Source organism: Pyrgilauda ruficollis, unplaced genomic scaffold, assembly GCF_017590135.1.
Source record: "Pyrgilauda ruficollis isolate IOZ18807 unplaced genomic scaffold, ASM1759013v1 scaffold55, whole genome shotgun sequence".
In the NCBI taxonomy this organism is placed as follows: domain Eukaryota; kingdom Metazoa; phylum Chordata; class Aves; order Passeriformes; family Passeridae; genus Pyrgilauda; species Pyrgilauda ruficollis.
The window spans coordinates 7427532-7451429 of record NW_024527155.1 but is presented as its reverse complement, the minus strand read 5'-3'; the positions used below and the strand labels follow the sequence as shown (position 1 = coordinate 7451429).

Sequence of the window (23898 nt, the reverse complement as noted above, 5' to 3'; positions counted from 1 at the left end):
GTTTTTTTTTTCTTCACCACAGGCCAGGAGTGAGGAATGGGAAGGCATAGTTTCTACCTGAAAGAAGAGCATCAAGGACTTTAAATGCCTTCTAAAGCATTTTAGAGCTGCTCTGTCCATGACACTTTTTTGAGGACTTGAGGTCAAAAAGTATGCCACTTTGTATTCTGCTACTGTGGTATTTCTCCAGAAGATTTCAGTGCTTTGTAAGCATCTGTCATTGTGATTTTGGGAACCTGGTCAGTCGCATCTGATGGCCATTCCTTGTGTTTTGAATCATATTATTGTCATCAAGTGGAAGAGGTGAATATGTGACAAAATGTTATTTCTTCCATTTCTTATGGGCACTGTGTCTTGTCCTTTACAGATGCTTTGGGAGTGAAAATTACTGAAAAACCCTGTGATGCTTGGATTTTCTTTTCCTCTGTGACTCTCTCTGATCTATGGTAGTGTGACTTCTCTGCTATTTTTAATTTATAATTTTGCAGAGCTATCAGTGCACAGTACTTCTTGAACTTTGTCAGTTTTGTGCTTTATATACCCATCAGGTCAACTAAAGTATATTCATTTGTAATCTGACCAATATCCTTTGGGCCTTATCCTGCATTCAGTGTGTTTGGCTTTTCTACCATATATCTAAATTTTTAGCTTAACCATGTAAATAGCCTGTGCCTGTGTGGCTGTACTTAAACTCTCTATGTCCCTTCTGTGACAAGCCACTTATAATTTGTAACCAAGTTTCCCATAATTTTTGTTAAAAGTCTCTATATGCCTTTTCCCTACTGGTTAGGTCTGCTAAAGTATCCCTTGCTGTCAGGTGACTTGCTCTCAGTAAAAATATATTCCTCATTTAGTGTTTGGAATGCAGTCTGGGACACAATAGGCTCATCTTCCATCTCTCAGGCAGCCTGTTGTCTTTTCACACTCTTCTTCCAAAACGCTGTGCTTCTTGTGGTGTTTTAACTCCTCAGTATGCAGCTTGTTGGAGAACAGTGTTGTTCTCAGTGTGCAGCTTGTTCGAGTTCTCTTACTGCCTTGTACAGCCCCAACTTCCCTGTAGATTATGGAATTGGAGAAAAGTAATGTTGGAAAAGACATGTAAAGGTCATCTGGTCTCATCCCTTGTGCTAAGCAGGGCCAGATTTGAGGTTCTATTGAGATGATCACTCAGAGCCTTTCTAATCTTAAATTTTGTCTTCATCTCCAGAGGTGGAGATTCCCCATCTCTCAGAGACCCCATTCCAATGTTGAACTATCTCCCAGTTATTGTTCCTTTCCCCCTCTCCTTGATACCTAGTGAGAATTTAAATTATTACAAGTTACAGCAATGGTCTCTCCCCATTACTGTGCATCTCTGGAGAGACTCTTTATGTAGTTGAAGCCAGAAATACCATCCCTTAACCCTCTGTTAAGACTGCTCAAGCCCAATTCTCAGCCTTCCATTTATCACATGCTTCAGTTTCTTAATCATCCTGGTGCCCCTCTGTTAGTCTCACTCCAAGAGCCCTAAAGTGATCCCACAAACTGCAGGCATGGCCTCGGAAGTGCTGAGTGGAGCATGTTAATCTCTTCCATTGATCTTCCGCCTTCCTTTCTTTTAATACAGCCCAGTACACAGCTGATCTGCACTCCTGAAGGCAACTGCTGAGTTATTTTTAATGTGGTAGCCACCAGGACCCCAGGTCCTTTTCCACAAAGCTATGGAAAAGAATTTACTGTGGTAAATGATACAGAATTAAATAAGATAGTATTATATGTTCATTGTCTTAAACTGTATTTTGTATCCTTTGTTTCCAAGGGATTAATGTAATTTTCTGTGTAATTTTTTTTTTTCAGTACTTTTTTACACCTTCATTTTTAACCCAAGGCTTAGTAAATACTTTTAATATCCAGCACAGTTGTTATTCTCTTATGAAATATTTTAGAGCCATTATTTTCCAGGCAATAGTAATCATTCTACAAAGTACAGTATCGAGACATACCTAACAAATGCTTCTCAATATCTGAAGTCCAGTGTGAGACAACTTGGCAGGGCCTGTTCAGATTATGAAAAAATGTCCTCAAGACACAGCATTGCATTTTAGTGTCAGGTTTATTGGAGTTTTTCCCCCCATTTTGTTATTGCTGCAGAAAAAAATGGAACTAAATGAGTCAGCTAGGTTTTGATATAATTTGTGCTTCATTTCTGTGTTTATTTCCTTAATTCTAATGTGCTATTTCTGTGCAAGTCCCTTGAAATCTGTTAACAAGAAGGAAAGAACACAGCTGGAGTTTTGGGGCTCCCGTTGTAAATCTACAGACTTTGGGGAATAAGATACTCTTTCTAGCAAATTGAATCTGTTTGATTTGAAATTCCATGAAGAGCATCAGCAAGAGAATACCATGGAACTGCTTTAGAAGCCTCTCCCTCTGTTGCTTGTAGAGATGTAAAGCTTGGAAAGCTCCAGGTATCCCCATGCTGGGAGGAAGGCGGCAATGCAGTATCTTAGCCTGGAAAACAGCATTTTCTACTCATTCTTAGAGGATGTTATTCTGCTTTATCACTGGTGTATTTCCTGGAGTCTATTTTGTAAGTGTCAAAATGAAGGTAAGCTGCTATTTGTATTTGAAGTGACTGCCCTTCCTTTCCTACCATCCCTTGCATCCTGGCATCTCCCATGTCAAAACTCAAATATCTTTCTAGTATTGTGCTAATGATCATGGGCTCCACTTGACCAGAATGTGAAGATTGAGTTGATTTCCCCTCTGGAAGCAAGGCACCCTACCAGTTACTAGATCAAACAGAATTCTTTCCCTACCCTATCCAAAAAGCAATTAAATGTAAATATGGCAAAGGATGACAGAATTTAAATCTGTCATGCATACAGGTGCTAAGCTAGTGCAAAGTCAAAAAGGCAGCCCTGTTGCTGTCTCTACTGCCAGGCTTATGTTGTCAGCAGCTATTTCTGTGAGTTCCACCATGGAAATGCAGAATCATCTCCTTCAGGAAGTCAGTGATCCCTCCAGGATATGTATTCCCAATCTGTATTGTTAACTATTGGTCTGTTCTGATATATGGCTTAGTTGTTAAGGTGGAAGTGAAACATAACTTTGAAACATCATCAGACACAATTTGTGTGGCAATCTGTCACTTAAAGGTAGTAGTAAAGGAATAGCAATTCACAGCAGAATATCAAAGAACTGTAACCTGGCTTTTGTCTGTACCAGTTCCTAATAACTTTTCCACATTCTTAGTGGATGGCTAAGGTGGGGGGGGCGGTACTGGAAATGAGGGGGTCATTTTATCATGCTTGGAAATCCACTGATTTGGGGGAAAATAGGTAAACTAACTCAAAAAACCACATGTCACTGTTGATGCTGCTACAGCTGTATCCCTGTACTGTGCCCAGTGCTGGGGTGGGTGTGGGAAGGGGCTGGGTGATGCCTGTGGAGCTCCCTGCGGCAGCGGCGCTGGGTTTTGTGAGCAGCACATCCAGGGCTGGGGACTTGGCTGGCAGGACAGCTGGGTTCTGCAGCCTGTTGATGATACCTTCAAAGGATAACCCTTCAGAAGGAGCTCTGTAGTTTAGGAACGGGGTGGAATTGTTGGTAATGCTGACAGGTGCCAGCAGAGGGCATTTGGAAACTTGGCTTTTCTGCTCATTCATCTTCCGACAGATTGGGGCCCCTGTGCAATTTCTCTTTGAAGCTGGTTGTACCTTTTCTGCTGGTACAGACCTGTAGTAAAGGCAAAAATTCGGGGTTTACTGTTTGTTTTGGTTTGGGTTTAGTTAACATGCAGAATATCAGCAATAAAAAATGTATTTCAGAATAATTTCTAAGTCAGAAGAAAGTATTGAACCAGAAAGCCAGGAAGCTCCCACTTTTATCAGAAGGAGGGAGCATTTGGGTGTGAGGTAGATAAAAGGCCAGGAGAAAGGAAGTGAAGAAGCAGCATATTATCTATTCCCCCTCCCCATATTTGTTATTTGTAAATTAGCAACCTAAACTGGAACCTCATTGCTTGATATGAATTATCACATTTAGATAGTAATTACAGATCTTCTGCCCTAAATCACCATCATAAGGTCATGATTTTAGACCAATACTCTTATCTTGAGTACCAAGAAAATTGCATGTGCAGACATAATAAAAAAGACCAAATAGTGACTCTGTGTTCATGACCAAAAATCCAGTGACATTTCTATTGATTAAGGCTTTTGTTACTTGTAGTGGGTGGGGTATGTGACATGGTGCAGTACACAAAAGGTCTCTCACCAGCAACAGATTTGGAAAGAGCTGATCAATGAGTAAAAAGCCCAGATCAATGAGTAAATGTACAAAGACATTTAAGCATAAGATCATTTAATAAAAATGCTTTTTTGTTCTCACACTTTGATCAAGTAATTCCTATCCATCAGCTTTGATTCAGGCTCTGGCAGCATCTTTCTTGAAGAGACTTTTAGGGGACTTCTTAAAAAGATTGTCTTATGTGGGATGTGCTGGTGAAACCAACTGAAGCTCATTTCTCACCTTAGCAATATGATAAAAGGCTCTAGGACTGTGAGGCTATGAAGGCTTTCAGCTTTTTTACCTCTTTGGAAAAAAATTAATAACAATTGGGGAGAAGTATATTTTAAGCTGTGTAAGGATACATTAAGTGGACTTGTGTGTGGTTCCTTTATTTGCTACCGTGCAGGCTAAAATATTACTGATGTGAATTTTGATATAAGGGATGGCTTTACTCCATATACTAAGCAACTACATTTGGAGATAATTTCCTCTAAATATAATTTGTTTTAAGGTACGATTTATGCTGCAAATAGGATTTATGAAGCATGTCTTGAAAAAGTGGTTTGAACCAGATCTTTCTGTGAGCCAAAAGGATACTGTTTTATATTATAAGTGTCACTAGCAAAGAAAGAGTAAAAGGAGCAGCTGGAGGGTACATTTATTGATATTTATTTCATATATACTTTACTTGCTATAACATCCACTGCCAAAATCCACCTGACATGTCCTTGTATTTTGTTGTATCCCTGTGGCAGAGCTGTCCTTTGGCCTTTGAAAAATGCTAGCTTGTTAGTGAATATTAGTTTGTACTGCAGTACCTGCCTACACTGCATTGTCCTTCCACATGCACTTGTTATAAAATAATTCTTTGATTTCATCTGAAATAGCATGTCGAGCCCCTAAACTTGATTATTAGCATTTGGGTGGTTGGCTTCAAAGGTGTTTTTTTGCATCTTTTCAATACATATCTATCAGGTATAAAGAGTGAACCCTTCCTTTGTGGAGACTTGTCATTGTGGCTGTACAACACTTGTTCTCTTCTTGCAAACATACCTGACTATGTTGAGAGAGGGGCTGTTGAGAGAGGAAAGGCAGAGCAGGGTTTGGGGTAGACTCTCTACAGTTTGCTCTGACCTTGGACAAGTGGCTCCAGTGCTGTGGTTTTGCATCAGTGTGGCAGGAATGCAGTAGCTGCTGCTCTGGAAAAGCTGTATGTTTTGGAAATATGAAGTAGTGCTTGCCCAAATCCAGTGAAATTCTTGGCTTTGACTGTGTGGCTAGCAGCTTCTTTCGGTATGTGATTTTTTTTTAAGCACAGCTAAAATACTCTCTATGTGATGACAGCATGTCTCACTCCTTTTCACTATCACCACCTGTCCATACTGTATTTTCCCATTTCACTGGTGTTTTCTCTCACTTCTACTGAGTGCTATCTGTTAGTGAACTACTTCAGGACAATGCCAAGATAATAGAAATGTGGGAGACCTCCATTTTCAGACCTGTCTCGCAGGAATCAAATCAACACATTGGTTGTAATACTTGTTCTGGTTGAAGTGAATTTTCATCCAGATGGGGTAATGATGGAGCCCAGAGTAAGTAACACTGGAGTGACTAACTGTATGTAATTGCTCTTCTAGTAAAAGCAGAAAACACTTTAGTGAAGACTAGTAGTTGTTATAGTGGTAATTAACAGTAAAGTTAGAAAAGCTCTTTCTTGGTACCCATTAACACCATTAAAAAGCATCTGAGCATACATTATGTGTTAAGGAGTTCGTGTTCATGTCCCTGTGCTCATAACCATATGTCAGGTGTGTGCTGGGTACCTCCTCTGTGTCATTATCCTCATGCTGTTCTTGCTACTGTCATACAGCATGCCCACCTGTAGTAGTGGTGCACTGCTACCTAGAAACCTCAAGAAGCTGATGAGAGCTAGGATAAAAAACAGGGCTGGAGAGCAGAATTGAGGCACAGGGATTGAATGATGTACCCAGCACTGGAGGATTGTGGAAGAAATGGAATGGCTGAAATAGCTTCACTTTGAAAGCCTCTGTAATTTTTAGGGACAAAGTGTTAGTCCTTTTTGTTGTTTCATGTGGAAGTTAGACTGACCCCCAATTTTCCTTTGCTTTTTTTCTCAAAAGGTCAGATCTAATCCTCTTGTTCAGCACATCGGGAAGCACATCAAGATTTTTGAACACCAGAGGATCAGTATAGAAGGGCAGCTGTCAGTAAAGTAGCTGTGGATGTCTGATATTTAGCTCTTTCACATCTATAGGGAGATGACTTTGTTATTCTCTAAATGAAAAAAATTCTCTAAAGTTTGTCCATGTGCCCTTCACTCTCATAGGCAGATCTCCTGCTGACTTCAGTGTGTGCTAGACTGGCCCACACAGGGAAAGGAAAAGAACATTAGAATTTTGGAATAAGCAGTAGCTGAGCTGATAAATCCCAGTAGCCTTCTCATTGCCAGGGCTGTGTTGGTCCTTCCCCTAGGGAGCTATTCTTCCTCCTCCTCTTATCTGTTTTAGGGAAATTTCCATGCAGTATTGCACTGTGCCACTGTCCTGGGCAGTCTTCATTCAGACCATGTGTCTTCCAAAACACTTTGAAAAACATAAAACAGAGCTTTGATGAACAGCCTGGTATAGAATAAACTATAATATTCAGCAGCAATGGGAAGCTATAACAAAACATATACTTGGTAGCAGTGTCGTGCTACCCTTTTGCCTGGAAGGAAAATTAGATCTAAAAGACAGTTTCTCATGAAGCTGGCTGTGGTATGTGGATTGTCAGGTAGCAAATAACAGTGGGAAGTGACTTCTGGCTCTTCCTGGCTGCTTGCCTTGAGAGGGGAAGGGGATGGCTGTGCTCCCAGATGGAGGAGCGAGAGGGAGTCCAACACTCTGACACGTGAGGGTCCCCCATAGATACTGAGGCCAGGCTGGCAGCTGCTTCTCCAGCGAGGGTGGTGACAGCTTGGGGGGAGGACATCTCACCTGTGCCCCAGCAATATCAACTCTGTGAGCTGAGCCTTGGCACACAGAGCTCAGCTGAAATGGGTAAACAGAGCCCCTGCTCAAAGAAAGCGAGAATTCTAAGCAAATCCTAGGGCATGGTTCAGAAATGCTGCTGCAGATATTTCTTACTGCATTAACAGGAATGAAAAAGGCAGCATATCCAGGGGGGAGAAATACTTCAGCAGTGGTGCTTACCTGAGTGGAAGCCTCTGCAATTTTAAGACGGTTGGCTGGGTTCTCAATTGGTGTAAACATCCAGTGCTTTTGATTTACTTGTAGTTAAGTTGTTTTGCAGTGTCTGAGAATCTTGCTTACACATCTGAATCATGACTGAAGAGCTTGAGCCACTGAGGGATTCGTATCGAAATTCAAAGGTTAATTAGCATATGGTGTTAAAAGCAGATGTAGTTTAAGTGAACAGTGCTTCAATGCTCTTATCTAGAGAGATGTTTGATCTTGATTCTAAAGAAGAAAAATGAGCTGGCAAGTTGCTGCTCAACTCTGACAAAGTCCAGCCCCAAAACAAGTTTTAAAATAAATATAAAAACCTTTAAATTAACCATTCCTCAGGGGCATCAGTGAAGTTCTTAAGAATCTTTTTGTGAAAGTGTATACACTGACACATGCTTGTTAAAGTTTATTCATTATAAGTGTATGTCCAGAACCAACATGAAACCTTTGAAAGGTCCATGGAGTAAGCCAGTCAGGGAAAAGAAACTGCCAACCAGTGCATCATACAAGAATAGCAAATTGTGAAGCAAATATTTGAAACAATAGTTTTTTTGTGACTAAAATATGTTTGTACCATACTTGTGAGAGGCAGATTTTCACATGCATAGAAGGAAAACAGGCGCCCAGCTTCCACTGAAACCCATCTTCCCTATTTATTTAGTACATTCCCCAATTATTTTTTCATTAAAACTGAGTCATCTCATAGATAATGTGTAAATGGTAGCACAAGACTTTTAGTCACCACAGCATGTACAGTAATTGGCTGCACTGAAACTCTGCCTTGTAAATACAAGACTGTAGTTGATTTGTTGTGTAATGAATTGTTTTTTGCCTGCAATGCCAAAAGCTGTTGCCATGAACACTACAAAGTGATGATTTGCTTGCTGTCAAATCACTCTGGGTATTTACTATTCTGAAATCCTTGCCTCTCTGTCCTTCTCCTTTGCACACAAATTGAGAAATCTGAGAAGTGGGAGCACTGTTTTCTTACCCCAAAGAGGGTAGAGCTGTGTGAGTGAAACTGATTTCCACAAGCAGCCATCAGAAGAATACAAATGGGGTGCAGCAGCTAAAGCCCTTTGCCAAAGCTCTTCAGTGATGGAGGAGCAGCAACCTTTGGGGTTGTTTGGAGTGGAAACATGGGGAATTTTAGAGGCAGTCCACTTTCAAATGTAGCTGGTGTCAAAAGTGCTGGGCCTGCTGACCTCTGTACAGGGACTGACCTGCCTGTGACCTCTGATGTGGTTTGACAGAGAACACCTCTTCCAGCTCCAGTGAGAGCAGGCAGTGGTTCTGGTCTCTTCCTGCTTTATGGGGGTCACCTGGAGTCTGGAGCAGACCCAAATCCTCCTGTGGTCCTGCCCTCTTGGAAGGGGATGATGTCCTGATGATGGACTTGAGATAGAGGTGCAGTTAAATAGGTCCTTTACCCCCAGGCTCTTTTCTTTCCTTTTCAGTCACAGTTGTGAAGCTTATATGGTTTTCTTGTTGATCCTGTGGTTTTATGACAGCTCAGAATGTTATGACAATAGCAATGCCTGTTCCAGAGTTTCCCCCTTGTAAGATCCTTATTTAAAATCCTATCCATCGAGCAATCTACTTAGCTAATTGTCAGAGCTTGTCATGCTTTGTAATTAAGTTTTGGACAGCATTCAGATGCCTCTTGAGGAGTGTGTAAGGGTGTGTGTGGAACTGCATCTCTTCTTCCCTGTTACCACAAAAAATGAGTCACACTTCTGGCTGGCTCAGACAGAGCTGCAAACATCATCACAGTAGGTTGGGTGGAGGATTTAAGATTAGGAGCTTCTGTAACCTGATCCCACAGAAAAGCCCTAGCCAACCTTGCTGCTGGTGTAGGGATTTGTTCACAACTGTGTGGGGATGACCAAGGGGATTCTTTTAATCTCATCAGCCTGCTGTTAGGAGCTTGCTTATTATAGCTTAATAACTCTGTCCTGGAAGCACAGGCAACCCTCAAATTAAGATCTCTGTGTTGGGTGGGAAGGATAAGGCTTTCAGCATCATGGATTTGAGAGAGCCTTGCTGTTCGCTACTTCTGATGCACACACACAGTTCAGGTAATCAGACTCCTTCTCAAATGTTCATGCACTGCACAGACAGCCTGTCTCTGCCTCTGACTGACTGAGGTGGGAATAAACCCCAGAGCTTCATTGATCTTGGAAAAAAAAAGAAAAAAGAAAAAAAAAGTGTGCATACACAGGTATATATATTTATTTTCTGGGAAAAATGCCAACATGCTGCTTCAAATTTTGAGGCATTGCCATCCTGGGTACACTCTATTGAATTTCGGGGTTGTTTTGTTTTTAAAGCCATGTTATAGAAATTAATGTCAACATGAAAAGTGTTTTTTGTTTTTAACAAAAAATAATCTTTGAGGTCCTTTGAATGCTCAAACATTATTGCAGCATCTGTGCTGTCCTGATTCATCCTAAGATTTTCAATAGCAGCCTAGTAGAAGTAGAATAAAGCATGGCCCTCACTGGAACCTCTAGTCTGTCAGAACTCAGCATGGCCAAAAAAATAAACTTAAATCATGGAAAGCTGTTGAAGCTAATTCCTTTGTGCTACTGTCAGACTGGGAGGAAACAGTCCTATAACATACACAAAAAAAAAATCTTCATCTGCTTTTATGGTACTTCAAGAAGCGTAGACAAGCAGTGATCCAGGACTGAAATGTTTCTGTTAGAGGGATACAGGCTCCATTGACAAAGTCCTTGTATGGATGATTAAAATGAGATTAAAGCATACCAGAAGCAGGTTCCCTGCCCAGCCATTTCTGTTTGTTGTGTACATCTCTTACTTACTAAACAGTGGTTTTGTGCCCATAACTGTGCCTTTCTCTGCAGCCCCTTTCAGGACTGGGGAGACCGAGGTGAGATGGCTGCTGGGTTACATAGTCTGCCCATCATTTCTGGGAACCAGAGCTGCTGGTCTTGGAATTTCATTGTCTTTGTCTGTAGGAAGCGACCTCCTTTCTCTTGATTGCTCTCCAGCGACCTCTGATTGATCACACCTCATATATACCCGGGGGTTCTTGCAGTTGTCTCTTCTGCTTTTGATTTAAGAGAGCACTTGTAAGTGCAGTTCATCTTTCTAGGTGCTAAGTAAAAAGGGGAGACAGAAGCAGGCTGTGCCCTGAAAAGTGAAAAATCTGAATAGGAAAGGCAGAGGAAAAAAATGCTTTTCTTGTTGCTAAAAGCTTGGGGCCATGGAGAGATTTACAGCTATGCTGTGCAGTTACATGTGGAGCCTGGCAGAGGGCTGGCTGAATTTCTGCAGTAGCTCCCATTGATCCAAGGCTCCAGGTCTATCTACCAGCAGCAGCCTGTTGTTGTTCCCAACAGGCAATGCTCTACCCCTTCTTCACTGCTTAGCGGCTTTCAGTGGCTCCAGCCCCACATAGATCACTTTCCAGCCGGATTTCCCTGCCATTTGTGCTTCTCTGGTATTTCTTAGGACCGTGGGACATTGTGGCCTCACATACTATTTTAGGTGTCAGTTGATAAGAACTGAAACAGATTGTAAGTTTTGATGCAAAATAGCATGAGAGCATTGATAGGTGGGGCCAGATGATCTTGACATAATCCCTTTGACAGGGTGGGTAAATCCCACCTGGTGCTTGGCAAGAGCAGAGGAAAGCCTGCAGCTTGGTATTTCCCTGCTGGGGAGAGCAGCCATAAGGGAACATTGCCAGGCTGTGCTCAAACCAGTTATCTTATTACTGAGAACCACTGGGAGTCCAGGAAGAAAAGAGGATGCTTTTGAAGTCAAGTCTGTCTGTTTATGACAGCAGCAGAGACCAGACTGTCCCAAGGGCCAGAGAAAGGGGAGCCTCTTGTGTAGTTCCTCTGATCTCTAGGTTTTGTTGTGTGGATTTTGTGATCTGTAGTTTAGGATTAAAAACACTGAAGACCATTTAAGTATGGATTTCATTCTGCTGATTGTGTCATCGTCCACAGATGTGGAGCCAGCCAGAGTGTATCAGACCCTTCATCAACTAATTAACTTGAGTTGTCAAGCTGCAATCAGTGAACTGCTCTCATACTAAAATAATAATGATAAATTCCTCTCATCTGAAGCTGTCAGCTTCCAGCTGCAAGAGGCTTGAATTTGCAGGGCGTGTAACTTACTCCATGAAGAAAAATCAGATTTGCACCTCTGTCTTGCCAAAGCCAGCTTTGGCTTGGTTCCCTTTCTGGCAGTTTGCTGTTGGAGCGGCCCCTAAGGCCAGGCCGGGATTATGCTGGGTTCGTAGCATGACTGAAGCTGCCATCAGACTGCCACATGCAGCACTGTGAGTCATTTTAAAGGGACCTTTTCTAGTTTCAATTGCTTATTGAGAAGCTAATTTAGTTTCTTTTTGGGTTGCATTTTAAAAAAGTCGTAAGGGGTGTGTTTCTCTTGAAATACTTCCCGTTGTTGTTTTGTTTGGCGAGGAATTCCAAAGTGGAAGCAAACAAAAATTACTTGTTTGGTTTATCCAAATGGACTTGGACCAAGGAATTTGTGTAGCCTTCTAAGTAACAATAACTAGCTTTTATTGTAATGAATCTCTTTGCACAGTGTAAATATCACAAATAGAAATTAAAAGTACAGTTTACCCTACAGCATAGGTTCGGGTGACACATATAAAAGGCTATAAAGCATCTTAATTAAAGTTTTATAGGCTCATAATCATGTGTTATTTGAGATAAATATCATTAGCAATACTACAGCTATGCAGAACCTTAATATGCTTTAGATATCTGGAAATATGTCTAAAATAAATATTTTTCTAAGGAGGTCTTCTTTCCCCATCAAATAAGAAATCCTGCTTAAAGGCAGAAATGCAGAATACAGAAAGCAAATGGCCTGGTTTTGCTTTGTGCATTCCCTGTCATTTGTGAAAACCATCATGGAAGAGATAGCCTTTTTCTGTGAAAAAGTTCCTTTTCATATCGCTTCTTGGTGATTTGATGCAGAATAATTTTTTAGTGTATAAATCTGCCTTCATAAACATCCTCATAAATATAACACAGCAAACAAACTGCTTGGAGGTCAGACTGCAGAAGAAGTTGACCTTGCATTTTTAGCAGTTAGCGTATGCTAGAGCTTAGATTCAGCAGGATTAAATTTTGCAAAGGTCCTGTGACAAGTGTTTCTTACAGAGTGGGAATGTCTGAAAGCCTACTACAGACTAATAGGAAACACTGAGCACAAATGCTCAGGTGCAAGTTAGGCACAAATTTGGTGTTGATTAAATGCAGAATCTTAGCCAGTATGCAAAATGGGTGATGACTTCAAACACTAAACAGATACTTTGGTAGTACCTTTGCAATGAGCATCTTAATTCAGGCACCAATTATCTTTCATTCTGTATCATTAAAACTCAGAGTTATATCCTTATTTCTGTCCAAACAAAGCCTCCATGATGAAAGTTAAATAGCATTAAGCACCTTACTAAATAGGGAAGAGTTTTTTTGGTTTTTTTTTTTTTTTTTGTAAGGTGTGTTTCGCAGAAAGGATATGACACGTGTTCTGCCTTAAAATACAGATGCCTCTTCATTTTGTGTAGGAACATGAGTTTACTTACAGATTTTGACAGTGACATATAAAAAGAGCTGAATTGTGGTTATGTGAAGAAGTAAATACAAATACATGCAGGTGACACTTTTTATACTACAAGAAAATTTTTATTTCAAGCATTAGCACTATTGTACTCAGTAATATGCCTATTAGGACCGTAAATCCCAGGCTGTTGTTTTAAATAGTTTTCTTGTATGTATTGTCTGCTCAAATATGTATTTAAATGTGTGTCTGCTGCTAGCAGTCCTCAAGTCATTTTGACTGTTCGCTGTTATGAACACTCAGAATAGCAAATCAAAAAGCCAAAGCTTGTGCTCCTGCCCAGAATTTTTTTTTTTGTAAATATCAAGCTCCTTTACTTTTGCTTGAATGGTTACAGAGATGGCAAGGATAAGAGATCCACTGTGTTTACTTTTACTATGTGGGATGATACAACTCTGGCAATTCCATACAGTGTTAAGAAAAGAAACAATATCTGTTAAATCTTACATGTGAGAAGATATATAGCCACTTGCATTTTCTTTGTACAAGTTCACTACATTTTAATCTCAATATATAATTATCACATAGTGGTTTTGCTTATTATTCCCTTTCAAATAATCTTCTGATTTGTTGGAGGCTATTTTATATTTCAATTTTTTAATTTTAAGCTCTGTCCAACACACCTTTGGATTTTGGAAGGGGAGCCTAAGGGAGCTGTGAGCAAATTGAGACTTTTGGCTATGAAGAGGCGGATGCAGGCCCAGCAGTGCAGCAGCAGTGATCACTTCTCTGGCTAACCTGGGGTCTTGGCGTGCTTGCTCACATCTGCTGACTGAGTTGTTGGTAGGAGAGCTCCTCACCCCATTTCAAACCCTGTTCTTTTGGCTGAAGGCACCTCCCGGCCAGCAGATCTGTGGGTCAGCAGCCTCAAAGGTGTGTACCTGGGGAGGAATTCCTTCTGCTACAGCAGCACGTGCGGAGTGCAGCTTGATCTGAAGCCCTGCATTTCTCCTGCTTATGTCCAATCACACTCATGAAAGCATTTAATGTATGCTTACTATTTTAGTCCATGAATATCTCAAAGCAGTGAAAACTGTGGTTGAGTACTCAGTTGGAATGGGCTGTCTGTGACCTGATTCGTAAATGTGCTGAGCGCTCGTTCGGGTGCCTGTGAGGTCAGTGGGCGCTTCTGGGCCTTCACTGCTTTGGAAATGGAGCTGAAATATGGTTATGTGAACTTTGCTTCATGCTCGTATGCGTGCAAAACCTTAGTCCTGTTTTTAAGGCTGCAAGATGAGAATCCATTTTGAGTCTCCAAGGAAAAAATCCATAAAGATGTTAAAAGACAGACACTAGTTAGCGAACATTATTGAATCCTCGAGTTTTTCTAAGTAATTGTATTATTTTGTCTGCTTCTGCTTTCACAATAACTTTCTCCTTTCATTGGAACTGTGCAGTTTAAAGAGTTTCATGCCTGATTGCTTTATGCTTGACAGAAACATCCAGAGTACCACATGTGTGTTTGAAATGGTGTTTCTTTGAACATCAGCTGATCTCCGGTTAGAGAAAGTAACCTGATTTTAAGAAAACTAACACATAAATTGCATCTTTGCTGCTAGGACCTGCTGACACTGCAAAGATAGGCCTTGACAAAAGTTTTATTTGGGCTACAACTCTTCTTGTACAGCATGTCAGATGGGTTCTTTATTTCTGCTCTTTCATTCTTTATTACTGAGGACATCAGTAGGGAAACAGGCTTTCTGCTTCTTCAGGAATTTGCAGACTGGCACTGTTTCTCTTTTATCTGCAACAATAATCCTCACTGTGTAGGTCTCAAATATACAGAATTTCCTGGGAAAACAAGGACTCTCCTTGCCCTAAAAATTTTAGTACTGGACAAAAGAAATCATTAGCAAAGAACAGGATGACAAAAGCCCAGAAAGCACAAATGGTGAGAGAGCTCTGTGGTGCATAGTTTTGGGGTCCGAGACCAGATAACTTTTTAAGATATTTTATTTGTTTAGTCTGACTTGGAACCAGCTATTCTGCATGTATGTACACTCTCAGCACTGTTTGAACACACAGATGCTCAGTATGGGTGAAGAAAATGCCCTTAGCCTGAGTCATGCATGTAGGAATATCAGTGAGTCTGAATCCACAGGCAGAGGTGATGGCAGCAGTTATGCAGATGAGAGCACGTAAAAAGGAATGAGGTTTCTGCAAAGTTACTTGTGCACAGGCTTAAATAAAGAGCGTTGCAAATCATACCTAGAATATTTTCTCTGTGTCTATGATTGTTATTTCCATAGCAACTAATTATGCCATAAACCAAAGATCATGACTTCAGGTGACATGTGAGCAGAAGGAGATGAGCTATTAAGTATTGAAGATTTTTTTAATGCAAATTTCTTTATTTATAAAGAAGAAAAAAAAAAAAAGAAAATGAAAGAAACCAACCAAACAACAAGCCAACCAACCCTGAAGTATGCTGTATAAGTGAAATTGTTTGTGCCTGGAATGTGTTTTCAAAGTTTTGTTGGAGGCATCAATAAATATTTCAAGTAGTTGTAGGTACAACTGTGAATATCAACAGATTTTGGTGTTAGCTGAGGAAATCTCTAGAATGTCTGACTCTGTTCTCCCATGCAATCCAGGGCTCAACCCTTTCCAGCAACTATAACCTTTTACAGATCCTGAAATTGCTAATGGATGAGCAGGGAACCTGGAAATAAAAGGGAAGGTCTGGATCTTAGGTATGTGATAAGTTTGAGGTTGCAGTGAAGCATACTATCTTCTGCTTCACTTATTAAAAACATTCCTGTTTCTTTTGAAAACAAAAGATTCTAGAGATTTCCTCAGCTTACAGCCCCATGGTCCTACTCTTTGAGCTGAAGGACCTGCAGCCCAGAGTGGACCTGATATTGCTTGATTTACCTGTTTCTTAGGGGCTGCTTTAACATGTCTGGCATTTGGTTCAGGAGCTGGCTTTATGGCTCCCCTCCCGACCCGTTTGGATCTCGCTTAAAGTCTTTGGCAACATATGCAGACTCATTGCACCATGTGAATTTTTAGGAGAGAGCAGGATTGAGGGAGGAAACCTGTTGATTGCTGCTTGAATTGACCTTGAATGTCTTCAGGGATGGGGCATTTACAACCTCCTTGGGTAACTTCCTCTCTTTCATCATCTCATTGTAAAAAAATTTTTCCTTATATGTATAGTCTGAATCTATTCTCTTTTGTTTAAAAACATTACCCCTTATTCCATGGCTACTGGTTCTATTAAAAAGCCTCTCCCCATCTTTCTTTAAGCCCCATTTAGGTACTGAAAGGCTGCACTGAGGTCTCCCTGGAGCCTCTTCTTCTCCAGGCTGAACAACCTGAACTCATTCAGTCTTTCCCATTAGGGAAGGTGCTCCAGCCCTCTGATTGCTTTTGTGGCCCTCCTGCAGACCCACTCCCAACAGGTCCATGTCTTCCTTGAACTGAGAACTCCAGAGCTGGATGTACTATTCCACATGGACTGTCATCAGAGCAGAGGGGCAGAATCACACCCCTCAACATGCTGGCCAGTACCCCCAAGTCCCTCTGGGCAGGGTTGCTCTCCATCCCTTCATCCCCCAGCCAGGGCTGATAATGGAGGTTGCCCCAACCCAGGTGCAGCACCTTGCACTTGGCCTTGTTGAACTTCATGAGGTTTCCATGGGCCCACTTTCAGAGCTTTTCCAGATCTCTGTGGATGGCATCCCATCCCTCAGGTGTAGTAACTGCACCACTCAGCTTGCTGGTATCTGCAAACTTGGTGAGGGTGTGCTCTGTCCCACTATGTCACTTATGGAGACACTAAACAGTCCTGCGCATGGTTGAGCAGAGACTGAAAACCTGTGGCAGCATGAGGCTGACAGGTTAAAAATCATATTCTCACTCTCTTTGCTTTGCTCTCTTAGTCATTTATATTCATGCAAAATGAATGTACAAAAGCAAACAAATCAAAGACTCCATCACAAGGCTTTTTTCCCTCCTAGCTGAAACAGCTTGGCCCTGAACTTTGGTTCACCCTCCAGTCAGAAGAGATGTTTTTCTTAGGCTTTTGGAAGAAGTACAACTTTTATAAAACCTGCATCACTGAATCAAACATAACCAAACAGTAGCTGCAAACAGTGCACTGGGTGAGGAAACAAGGGATTTCTCTCCAGGCATGTTGCTGAAGAAAAAGACAGGCAGGGCCAGACAGGTTTGATTAACACCTTTCTGTGGTGATCTCTGTATGTACTTGAGACTAAAACGTTGAGCATTTGGAGTGTATTCACCAGCTGATCAGCCTTAGCTGATTTCAGTGCTGTGGTGTGAATTAAAGCTAGTAACTCACAAAAAGATACCACTCTTGTAGTAATGTTTGATCTTAGACATGTTGTTCACTGAAGCTACTGGGACTGATGTCACCTGTCACGTGCATGCCTTTGCACGCTCCTCTGTTGCAGAATGAGAGCAGTTGTCACATCTATACTTTGTTTTATATAGTGCATTTCACTAATACCTTCTAGCAGGGTTCTTTAAAATTTTATTTTGTGGATCACTTCTTAGCAAAGTCTACTGAGGTTAATTCAAAGTGGGTTGTTTCATTAGGAGGATGGAGCAGGTACGCAGAACTTTGAAGACAGTGACAAGAGGCATTAGTAGGGGGAAAACCAGTGCAACCATTAAAGGACTCATGAGACTAAATTAATGAGGAGGTGAATTAGTGCTGCAGTTAGTGTGAGGTGAAGGCACTGATGTCTTTTGTGTTAAATCATGGAGGAAGAAGAGAAAGCAGTATTCAAAATAATAAGGGAGGTGATGTGGGGTCTGTGGTGGCTGTAGCTCAGGATGAGGTGCAAAGTGTGGACTGAACAAGCAGCTTTGTGTCTTCAGGTGAAAGCCAATGCTGAGGCTGCTCAGAGAAAGGGTGTGAGGGATAACAGAGTTGAGATCTGCCCCTGATGCCCAAGCCTTTTACAGTTTATTGCTTGGAGTTCACCTGATGTCATTAGAGTGGGACTGCTGCCTCTTCTCTTTCAGGGCCAGGGTTTTGGCTGGAGTCAGTGAAGGGTTACCAGCACTCCACTCAAAGTGGCAGGGACAGAGTTGTTATAACCTAAATGGTAGCGTGCCACCAGAATCAATACAAATTGAACCTCTGCTGGCGAGACTGCACAGTGCTTGCTTTCTTGTGTAGAGGAATCAATATGAATTGGCCACAGGATGGGAATATAGAGATGCAGCTGGGGAGAGAAAAAATAGATGTTAAGCAGAGGTGAACAGAGGTCACTAGGTCCACACTGTGATTTTAGACTCAGTCATTAACAAAAAGTTTTGTGAAAGCTCTAATTTGCCTGTCCTTTGGGTCATCCTTTAGACACAATGGCTCAGTGATACAATGCTTCCAAGGTTTATTCTTCTTGGTTCACATGTCACTATATTGTTAAACAGCTTAAATGTCAGCATGGGTCCCAGCATGCCCTTTCCATTCACTTCACGCCAGGGATGGGCAAGAGTGGAGTTCACCAGCCCTTCTCCTTTTGTTGATTTCCCCCAATCCCCATGCAGGACATCACTCCCTCATGTGAGCATGCCATCCAAGCTGCAGTTGGCCTGTTGGTGCAACACTGCTCAAGGATCTCCCATTTAGGCTAGAGATTCTGACTGGGTTTCCTGGTGTGGAAGATTGAATAGAAGAATTATTGTAATGCCTGTTTACTAAACGACTCTGTTTCTAATTAGCTGTTGTTATTGTCATGAGGAAGAACAGTAACTACTTGAGAACTACATTTTATACTTAAGTGCCTTTAAAAAGTTGTCATTTCCATGAGGTGTCATACAGTCAACCCAGGCCATTGTACTACAAAATGATGGTGAAAAGAGGCTGGAGAAAAAGTACCCTTTGTTGTAAGGGTTATGCAGGACCCCAGCCTTCCTCACACATTTTCTGCATCTATCTGAGATATATCCACCATGTGTCAATGTTTATTACTTTTTATTTAAAATAAACATTTAGAAACTCTTCCTTCTACCTTAGATCCTGGCTTTATGAATTATTCCACTGTATTAAGGACTTATTCTCTTAAGAACTGATGATTTCTTGCCTTCAGGAAAGGAGAAAGCAAGTGATTTCTAACCCTTTTCTTATCCAGATAGCAGTGAGCTGCCTTTGGGCTTCAGTTGTCTAGTTTACAGTAAATATGCCAAATTCTCCTCTGTTAAATGCAGTACCATGGGTACCCTTGTTAAATAACAGTTATCTGACTTGTCACTGCTTCAGCATAATTTGTGTGCTGAGCTATACCCAGTTTTTCTTTCACCATTTAATATGATGCTCCATGCACAGGCTTTTTTGTGTACTGATAGAAAATGTAGAAAAAATTAGAATAATTTTTGGGTTTCTTTTACCAAACTGGTCTAGTTGTAATACAGGTGAGGAAAAAGGTTGGAGCCAGAACTGTTTGGTACCACAGGAAAAAATAATATATTGGGAACTCTGAGAACAGATCTGCTTCCATTGGATCATCTTTATGTGCTAGGGAAGGAAGACTCATTTAAGAGGGCAGAATTCATATCATGCAGGGAAGGGAGGAGAGTAGAAAACAGATTTTGGAGGTAGGGAAATCAAAAAGTGGAAAAGTTGTAACTCATCAAAGTTACTGAAACATATGGTGCAGGAATTATTACCCTTGTGTTTTGTGCTTAGGTTCTTTCTCTCTAAAGCTTCTACCAGGTATGGTCAGTGTATTTATAGTTTGTGGAGGAAATGAAGAGAAATAATTAGATTCTAAGTTTGCAGTTTGTAAATTAACAGAATTAGAGGGTGGTTTGCAGGGGTGAAATGCTTAGGCTATGTGCAAAACCAGCTCATTTTACTTTTAGTAATTTGTTCCTTAATTAATTGGTGCCCGTGTCTCTTGATTTATGCTGAGACTGGCAAGATGCTTCAGGAAGGAAACCTGTTTTCATCTTGATTAATTCTCTGCTGGGCAGGCATTTAAAAAAAAATGTTAGCCAGCCATCTTTTGATTTGACTCCAGTAGGTTACAGTCAAAATCAAAGGGCAGAGAGGAGGCAGACAGATACGGAGGTGGTGCATATGGAGACAAGTGAAAAACGTGCACAGGGAATTTGGGGCAAAGATGGTAAATGAGTCGTGCTTTCCTGGGTGTTAATACTGTAATTGCCACAGTGTCAGTAAGATTTTTTCTTTCCGAAAAGTTGTGTGTGGCGCATTTTCAACTCTTTACTGCCTGTGGGAGCTGTCAGATTTTAGGGAAGTGCTCCCCAGCGTACGGAGCTTGATGCCGATCAGTGCGTTCTGACAGGGGGACAAATGAGCTGGCTCTACGAGGTGCTGAGTGATGATTCCGTGGGACTGAGCGAATTAGGAGCATCCCGGTGATGGATGTGCAGCGGAACAAACGAGCCCTCCGGCAAGGGGAGCACGGCCTGTCCTGACCCCGCTCCCCGCGGAGCATCCCCAGCGCTTTTGCGTACGAAACCTTCACCGCACTCATTCACTCACTCACTCACTCCGGTTCCTTTCGGCAGCGCCGCCTGTGTATGCGGGCAGCCCCGCGAAAGCCACCCGCACCCAGGTTCGGGCTCCGCGCGGTTTCGCCGTGCTCGGAGTTCAGGCGGGGGGGCCCGGGCGGGGCTGTGCGGGCGGGGTGTGGGCCCGGGCCGGGGCGGGCGCGGCCGGGCGGGCGGGCAGCGCCATTGGCGCGGCGCTCGGAGGAGGGGCGGCCGCGCCGGGAATGGAGCGCCGGGGCTGGCGTGCCACAGGCGCCCGCCGCGGGAGCGGGATGCGGGGATGCGCGAAGTGAGCCCGGCGGCGCGGGGCACGGCGATGTGGCCGGCGGGAAAGGGCCACGGCAGCTGCTCGCCTTTCGGATAATTCCTGCCCCTGCCGCGGGTCTCGGGCAGCGGCACTCTCCTGTCTGTGTGTGGGGCATGTGGAGCCGGGGGTTTATATGGCATTTGCGAGCCGAGCGAGGTCACGGTTCCTTTTTTTAAAATTCTTTGCTCTGGGTACAGTATATCTCTCTCTGGTTTTTCCTTCTCTGGTAACGGGATGGGCCGGGAGGGACGATCGTGACAGTGAAGGGAATGTTTACTTGTGCAGAAGTCCTTCTCATGTGGAAGCACGCTGCTCCCTAACTTCTGGCTAAGCAGACTTCAGTTCACCAACTTTGCTGCCGCACCGCACGCGTAACTCCTTGGCAGGATGGCAGACGAAAGAACAGCTGGTGCAAAGCAATAGGGCATTCCTAGCGAGGAGGAGGAGGAAGGAAGATCACCAATCTTTCACCCGACGGCTGTCAGAGCAGCAGGAACGGGACAGCTGAAGCCACCATGCGCAGGTCCAGCACCGATGAGTCCACCTATCACAGGAGCCCTTCCCTGGACAGCAAGGATTACAGTTTCCCAAATGGCGCCTTCCGTCGATACAGCAGCATGTATGGTGGCCAGTTTGGGGCTGCCAGCAACTCTTTTTTTGGATTTCATACCAATCCAGGCCCGAAGGCCACCAAGGCTAAGTACACGACCCCCAAGGGAAACAAGTACGTTGTCTTTTACCTGGATCTCTCATTTATTTTTCTCCTAGAACTGAAGAGGTGCAGCATGGCTCACAACTGCCTGCAGTGTATCAAGTACCTAATGTTTGTTTTCAACCTTCTCTTCTGGGTGAGTACACGCTTGGAACCGTGAAACAGTTGCTTTTGTGTCTGTTTACTGAGATGGAAAGTGAACTTGTTGCTGCTTTTCAACTTAGGAGTTGAACAAAGTGCTGCCTAGGCTACTTTTTTTGTGGCCTCATTAATTTGTGAAGATATAACCTGCAGGGGGTTTTCTTCATCCTCTCATTTCCTGGCCTCCAGCTGCATTTCAAAACTGTGGTAGAAGACAAAAGAGTGTGTTTATAGGGTTGTATGAATGCCTTCATCACTTTGTTCCAGTGAGAGCTGTACACTTTTTCATGCCCTGATCTTTCATTCTTATGTGTGTTTGCTTCAAAAGTTATGCATACTCCTAGAGAAATCATTGAGGACATTCATGGTTGTAAGGTTCAGCACGTGCTTACATCTGTTGCTTTATTGCAGATGGCACACTTGGTACATCACAACATTAAAGCCTGTGTCAGGAATCTCTAGGTAATCGTTCTCTGTTGCTGTCAGTGGTGGGTCCTGGCATTGCCATTCCCTGTTGAAGATGTGGGTGGAGAGAGACCAGAGCGCTCCTCTCTGCTTCTGGGGCTGCTACTCTGTGCCAGGAGCTCATCAAATCACTGTGAGGCATGCATGTATCATCATCTTTTTAATAAATTAGGTGGCTGGGCACTTCACTCCCTGTAATGGAGTGTAGGCTCTAGCTGGAGACTAAAGAAGCACAGTGGCGGGGGGGGGGGGCCCCCCCTGTTAGTCCTGTAAAAAAGGGAGTAACATCTTTGCCAGGGTAGGACAGGATTTCTAGTTCAGTGTTTCTTGTCCAGAATCATACGTGGGAAGGTCTGTTACAAGATCCTCAGGAGGTACATTTAGATGGCTTGTTCCTTCCAAGTGGCTTATTAGCATGCTGAGGGAAATAAGCAGTATTGTGAAAGTGACACCCCTCCTGTCCTGGCACTTAAGGAGGGGATGTGTGTTTGCAGCTGGATGTTACTGTGTCCTGTTACTGATTGTGCTCTCCTGAGTTGCTGGAGGTGCTCGGAGGGCTGTGGGTGAGATGGAGAGAGCTGTTCTCTAGTGTGCGCTGCTGTGCAGCTGTTCAAAGCCAGGCATGCTGCAGTGCATCAGAAAACACAAAGTGCAGGCAACTCCTGCTGACCTGAGTCACACCAAGAGTCAGGATGTGACAAACTAGTACAAGTCTCCTGAATTGGCACAGCACTAACCAGAGCTGTGAAATACAAGGAAGCTGCTCTCTTTGTGTCCTAGGTGAGCTGGTAGAAAGAGTGTTGTTAATGCTGCATTCTGTCTTTCAAGGCTAACTCTGGTTGCTTCTGCTTCCCTAAAAATCATCTAATATTTATTGCAGCCTACTCTAGAGCTTTCTGAAAAAAACAAACACTATCTTTCTTGCTTTTTAAATTTTTGTGCCTCTACTGACTGTCCCTGGTCGAGATTATAGATAGCACTGACAGTTCGTTGAAGTGTGAGTTAGAGAAAAGAAGTAGGGTGCTGGCATTAATAGCTCTTGTCAGGACTGTGCACAGCCTCAAAGGATACAGGCATTCTGATTTCTCTTGCAATATTCATCTTCCACTGAAACATATCCATTTGATGAGAAGAGGTACTGCTGCAAGTAGTGTGTGTGTATTTACAAAGGCAGGGTTGCACATAATAATATATCTTTGGCATTTTTTCAGTAGGAAAGCCTTAATGCTTTAGGAGAGAAAGAGAGGTTTCTGTCTCCCCCCTAAAACCATCAGAGCTGCTCCAAGCTATGTTTGGAGGCAGAGAAAAGGCAGGGGTCCCAAAAAGAGAATACCTGTGTGGCAGCTGAGCTCTAGGTGAGCTGAAGCATGCAAGCAGGGCAGTGGGTGGTGTCAAATACTGCAGCACGATCTCTGTTTTGTTTCCCTTTCACATGCTACCTGCACAGCAGGAGTGATGGATGATCATCATGTCCAAATGAGGTTTGCACAGCATGAAGTTGTAATAGATGCAGCTCTTCACCTTCTCACAGTGAAGAAAGTAACTGAAAAGAGATGATTTTTAAAAGTACTGGCTAGCCTCCCCTTAGTAAAAGGAGAAAAAAAAAATCCATTTCTAGTGATCAGAAATCTTAG

At 42.6% G+C, this 23898-nt stretch overlaps 1 protein-coding gene across 6 annotated transcripts in view; it reads left to right on the top strand.

Annotated features, from left to right (window-relative positions):
* TSPAN4 (tetraspanin 4) overlaps positions 1 to 23898 on the top strand; it is a 415983-nt gene that overhangs the window by 208770 nt on the left and 183315 nt on the right. For 5 of the 6 annotated variants that reach the window (XM_041481225.1, XM_041481228.1, XM_041481227.1 and 2 more), the window contains one exon: positions 21715 to 21794. In XM_041481225.1, the coding sequence (XP_041337159.1) occupies positions 21732 to 21794 (63 nt within the window). In that variant the 5' untranslated portion in view covers positions 21715 to 21731. Of the gene's footprint in view, positions 1 to 21461; positions 21795 to 23898 lie in introns of those variants that run through there. The other variant, XM_041481224.1, reaches the window with a different exon arrangement.